At 50.0% G+C, this 6,000-nt stretch overlaps 1 protein-coding gene across 2 annotated transcripts in view; it reads right to left on the bottom strand.

Annotated features, from left to right (window-relative positions):
* The window catches only part of FAM124A (family with sequence similarity 124 member A), a 94,392-nt gene extending 89,537 nt beyond the window's left edge, over positions 1–4,855 (bottom strand). Inside the window, exons 1-2 of one of the 2 annotated variants that reach the window (XM_034665107.1) lie at positions 4,649–4,855; positions 3,051–3,145 (exon numbers count right to left, since the gene is read on the bottom strand). Coding sequence is in view for 1 of the 2 variants with exons in the window: in XM_011222994.3 (XP_011221296.1) it covers positions 4,649–4,713 (65 nt within the window). In the remaining variant the exon portion in view is untranslated. The remainder of the gene's footprint in view (positions 1–3,050; positions 3,146–4,648) is intronic. The other variant, XM_011222994.3, reaches the window with a different exon arrangement.
* Positions 4,856–6,000: the final 1,145 nt, after the last annotated feature.

Below are 6,000 nucleotides of genomic sequence, written 5' to 3' on the forward strand. Positions count from 1 at the left end.
TATCAATTGGAGGTCACCCAAAGGGTATGGTATGACTATGTTTTCAGAAGCTCAGTGACAGCTGACAGGGAGGTGGAGGTTCATTAGTGCCAAACTTCTGAATTAAAATAATGCATCAGATACGGTCATATTTGAAAGAGCGGCTCAGATGCCATATCTAGGAAGACAGCACTAATGAAACACCCATTAAAAAACATAAAATAAGATGAATGCTTTTTATTTTAGTTTGCAAAAACACTGCCTGTCCCTCTGTTAAGGGATTCTGTTTCTTAAGATAGTTTACCATGGTCAGTAGCTGGCTTGCCAGTTTTTTTCTAATGAAAAATACGCAGAAGCACAAAGCTTGCCTTCAAGTGCATTTGGAAAAGGGGAGCATCAAAATGACATCGACTGCCACAGAAGAATACTAGTTTGCTTTAGCTTGGCCTGTACTGGGTGGGCCAGACAGCAAAGATGGCATTTTAAGCAAAAGAAAATGTTTGATCACGAATCAAGAATGAATTGCCACTTAAGGGCTCTTTGAGAGGCAACTTTGCTAGGTGGGAAGACACTGGAGGCTCAGGCTTCAATTTCGGCCACTAACTAGTCGTACAACCTCTGAACTTCCATGTCCTCATCTGTAGAATAATAATATTGAGGCGAGTCCTATCGTCTCGCAGATGTTCTGAAAGATGATCAAATTGCTTAGGACGTTTAAAAACATCAGAGCATCTACTATGACGAGTAAAAGGAACACAGGATCTTGAGTGTAACTGGAAATATACATTTTTATTATATGAAACTCTAAGTTTATCATTTGGAGTGTTCTTCATAACAATATTAATAGTATGATGAGAAATAATGTACTGAGAGTTCACTTATGCCAGGCACTGTTCTGGAAGCTTTAAATGTATAGACTAATTTAATTCTCACAACCACCCTGTGAGGTGGGTACTATGATTGGCATCCCATATTACAGAAGAGAAAAGTCAGGGCACAGAGTTGAACCCCACAGCCTGACTCTCCTGTCACTTTCAAAGCGATCGGCACCATCTGCCCACTGGGAGTGGGACCCAAAGTTCTTGGAACCTTCTCTTTGATCACGCTGCTGAGAAAGGATCATAGCTCCACCCATACCCACAAATCCCTTGCTCCTACATTTTGTTCACACCTGCCTGGCAATAGTCCCTCTCCCCCAAACCCTGGTGGGCTCAACCACTCACCTCGCCATCTCCCTCTGCCTGCCCCTCAGGTCATTGAGCACTGCTGCAGGAAAACAGATAGCCATCTAGACTGGGACCTTCATACATTTACAATCACTAATCTCAGTTGGACCTCACTCAACATGGCCCAAGCAACTACTTCAAATCTCCATTTTCCTGGGGGAGGGGGCTGCATTTGCCCAGAACCGAAACCCATCTTCCCTGCTAAGGTGTAAGAAGAGAGATGTCCCTCCTTCTATCCAACGGCCATCGAACTGTGAGGTCTGAAGTCCATCTGCCTCCACCTTCTCAGAAAGCAGACATTACAAACCATCAGTTTATCCTTTCCCTTTTTATAGAGTCTCTTCTATAAGCACCTCTTTATAGGAGCCTAATTATTGCCTAGGTTTTGGGACTCCTTCCTGCACCCCCTTTCCCCTCCAGCTATTGCCTCCCCTCACCCCTCTCTTTCTCAAAGGGCTCTAGCTACCTCCTCTTCCACACCGTCCACTCCCTCCTGGAGCCACGGGGACCTGGCTTCTGCCTCCACCCCGCCACTGCCCATGGCTCCCCCTTTCCTTCATTATCTCCATTTGAAAAAAAGGGCACTTCACATTCCTTCATCTTAGTGAGTTTCCCAGTGGCGCAGCTGGTGCCTTTCCCTTCTTTGCCTTGGCTTCTGGGACACCACATTCCTCCTCTTGGTAGCCGTGTTTCCTTTTCCTCGGGCCCCTTAATCACCTCCTCCACCTTCACCTGGCATTTAAGTGTTGTCATTTCTCAAGCCTGGTTTTAAACAGTACCTGCTTCACAGTTTAAGGATGAAATGAGTTAACGAAATACATAAAGGCTCAGGGCAGTCCTGGCACAGAGTAAAATGCTAGGTGTTTGCTATTTATTGCCTTTGGTTGGTTTAATCTACTCCTAAGGCTGCAACTGCCATTTTTAGGCTGACCGTTCCCAAATGCAGTGTCATCACGCCAACCTCCTCTCTGACCTTCCCTCTAGATAGACAGAGTCAACCGCTGGCTCCTCATCCTTCCTTGGCTGTCTCCGAATACCTCGGACACAACATGTTGAAAACGAAACTTCTCCTACCCTGCCCAAACTTGGTTGGGAGGGGAATCACAGGCTACTTCAAGAATTTGATGAAAAGTAAGTCTCTTCTGACAAAAATTCACAAAGAACGTCATTTTGCAGACGACTTCAAGCCATTCATGGACCTCAAACTGAGGCTCCTTGCCCTAGCACATGTGTCACCTGAGACGAATCTTGAAAGAAGACAGAGTTTCACCTGGTGGACAGGCATGCCACGTGGAAAAGGGCAGAGCTGGCGAAAAGGGCAGCTCGACAAATGCAAAGAATCGGAAACACCTTGCTGATGTGGCCTGATGCAGGGTGCAAGGGTGGACGTGCTGAGAAACAAAGGCAGAGAGACAGAGGGGACCTTAGAACACTGGGACTTGTAGGCCACTCCAAGCTCTTCGTATGTTAGTGATGACAGAACCACTAAACGTTTGGGAGAGAGACATGATCAGATTTGTATTTTAATAATAATAATGATAGCAAACACATATTAAGTCTTCACAGATAGCTATATGGAAGCCAGGGGTGAGTTCTGGAAAAGCAAGTAAACTATGCACAGCTTTTTGATAACCAAACTTCAGGAGACTGTGTGGCAAATACGAGATTAGTACCTACACACTGAAACTCTTTAAGTGCATGCCATTTAACCTTCATCTTTAGCTTAAGGATGCTACTGAGGCAATAAGACTTCTTTAAACAATTCTATTCTGTCACAACTACACACTTTAGTGACAAAGGCGGTGAACAGCAGCTCTGGTGTCAGAGTGTTCAGCAAGCCCTTACCAGCAATGCTGGCAGCTGTCATACTTTTTGTTGGGATCCCAGGGTACTATCGCTCCTTGGTCAGGGCTTCCCCTCCACTTCTCCAAGACAGAACCCTTGGAAAAAAATACCTGTTTTAGGTGAGCTCTGCAAATTGAAAATGAATGGACCAGTCGGTGCCTTATTTAATGCAGCTGAAATGAGCTGGTTAATTTTGCTTTGTTTCTTCTATTCATGGCCTAGCTAACAAGAGTCAGGAAAAACAAAGTCAAGGATCTTCAATTACAGTTGATAAATTCCACATACACCAAGTGTGGGGAAAAAAACAAGAGTTCTGTATTTGGAAATCAGGCTACCTCTCCAGAACGTAACTGGGTTCTACAGTGAACCATAAATGATCGCAAGTTCGGAAAACAGGGAAAGCCCATTGCAGAGAACATGCTGTAGGGTGTAAAGTCCCAGAATCCGGCTAGGAATGCGTGGAGGCTGCAAGGAAGGGTGGGGTTGGGCGGGCAGAAGTGACTGTGTAGGAAGCTTTCCTCCAGGGCAGCCCCGTGCGCCCATTCTGGCCTTGGACTCCCATCCTGTCCTCACAAGGCTGCCAAGCCCTGAGATTAGTCTAAATCTCCCCAACTTTCCAGGAATGAGGCTTTCTGTAATCTCGGAAGCTCCAGACTCTCCCCAGGGTTCTCCAGAGAGGAAAGGACACCCTTTCCTCCTGAATCAGTACCCGCATCCTGGACGTTTGCTGACTCTGCACAGGAAAATCCTCTAGAGATAGGAGTTGGGTGGAAGCATTTACAATGACATTCATCTTCTAAAAGATACTCCATTTTTTGTCCCACTCAGGAAAATGGTGTTGCTGGGAGAAAGCTAATTAGTCTCCAGGGGTAAAGGTTTGGGCTAATTGAGTCCGTTGAAGCGATGAGGACATTCCTTTCAGCTGGGCTAGATCATAGCACCAACTTCATCCCACCTGTACCCAAGAACAGGTGCGCAGAGAAGTTTGGCGGAGAAATAGTTGAGGAGGGGGTCTCAGTAAGCACAAAAAGCCATGAAATGAAAAAATGTCAACCTTTTATATGATTTCTGAAAGACTTTTAGGTGCCAGGTGTCCTGTCCTCATCCCCAACCCCTCATCCGGGACTCCAGGGAGCCGCGGGGCTAGAAGAACAAAGTCCTCGCGGAAGGTTGAAACAAGTGCAAGAGCATCTCTTGTCTCTAGCGATGATCTCAGGGGGACACTGCATTCACCTGGTACTCCACATCATCTCAGTGATAACGGGGGGCAAGAAGGGGTGTGTGGTGGTGTGCGGGGTTTACTCTGAACCTTGAGTCCTTCCACTTTCCTCCCCCCGCCCCGGGGATGGGGCCCGCCCCACCCGGGGCAGCTACGGGCCACGCTGCTCTGCCCTAGGGGCCGGCCCAGGAGGGAGCCAGCCCGCCACAGCCCCTCTGCCTTCCACCGAGTACCCGGCAGGAGGGGGAGCCCCCGCGGCCCCATCCGGCCACAGCGGCTCCGGCTCCGCCGCGGGGTCCAGGAAGGTCCCGGCCAGGGAGCAGCCGCAGCGCAACTCCGAGAGCGCCCCCCGCCCACGGCCCGGCCCGGCGCGGCTCACCCTCCGGTCTCTGCGCCCGAGTCCACGCAGTCATCCTCCTCGCCACCGCCCGTTTTGGGGTCCATGGTGCGCTCCCTGCCGCGCTCAGTTCGCGGGCGCTGGCGTGACCCGGGGCGTGCTCCCTCCGGTCCGGCCCGGCCCAGCCCCTCCCGAGCTGGCTGGGCACCCTCGGAGCGTCTCGCTGCCCGGGCGCCGGCCGCGCACCCCCGCGCCGCGCCCTCTCCTCNTGCGCCCGTGAGCTAGGGCGTGTGCGCGCGCGCGTGTGCCGGTGAGCAGGGGCATGGGCGCGCGCAAGAGGGTGTGTGCACGGGGCGTGAGCGGGTGCGCGCGCGCGTGCCGGTGAGCAGGGGCATGGGCGCGCGCAAGAGGGTGTATGCGCGGGGAGTGAACTGTGCGCGAGCATGAGCTAGCTCGTGTGTAGCGCGCCAGTGTGTGGTTTGAGTGCATGAGTGGGCGAGGTGTGCGAGGTCGCGTGCGCCTGTGTTGTGGTGGTGATGTAGGTGGACGGTAGGTGGATGTTTGTAGGTACGCGCTTCTGTGTGGGTGCTGAGCGTCTGTGCCCGTCTGTGCTTTGTGACCACGTGTGGTGTGTGAGTGAGCGTGTGTGTGCATAGGAGCCGCCCCTCTCCTCTGGGCCCACAGCGCCAGAATTCTGCGTCCCAGGGATTGCCCCGAGGGGTTCCTGAGCCTCAGAGCTGGGAGCGGCACCGAGAACTACGTGACTGCACCGCGAAAGCAAGGAGGGTTCTGGTTCACTACTGGGACCAATTGGAAGCACTAGGTGTTTTCTTAGAGTTCCCTCGGAATTGGCAACACTGAATTCATTATCACCTTTCTTAGCGCAGGTCTGAGTGGCTTCCCAGCACCCAACTTGCCAGTTTACAATCGGTATCATGCATTCTTTTGCTATTAAAGAAAAATGCCTTTAGAAATAAGGAGCATTGGACGTACCTGCACATTGCCATTAATGACCATTTAAAATTGATTGATTCATTCCATAACTATTTAAATACCAGACAGGAAGGTGAATTCTGGATACACAAATAAGGGAAAATGGGAACAGATAGGATGCCTGCCTTGATGGAGCTTATAATCCAGAGGGAGAGACTAATTAAATTGCATACATTAATATATAAAACATAAATGGATATTAAACATTCCAAAAAGAATGGTGTGCCCTGAGAAAGACAACATAATTTAAATTGGGGTGTCAAGGAATGCTCTCTCGGGAAGGGATATTTTAGCCCTTGCTCTGCCTCAGGGCCTTTGCATGTGCTGTTCCTTCTTCCCGGAATACTTTCTCCCAGACTTCCTGTGAGATTCCTGCCACATGTCCTTGACTATGTTCAAAT

This window comes from Ailuropoda melanoleuca, chromosome 7 (assembly GCF_002007445.2).
Source record: "Ailuropoda melanoleuca isolate Jingjing chromosome 7, ASM200744v2, whole genome shotgun sequence".
In the NCBI taxonomy this organism is placed as follows: Eukaryota; Metazoa; Chordata; class Mammalia; order Carnivora; family Ursidae; genus Ailuropoda; species Ailuropoda melanoleuca.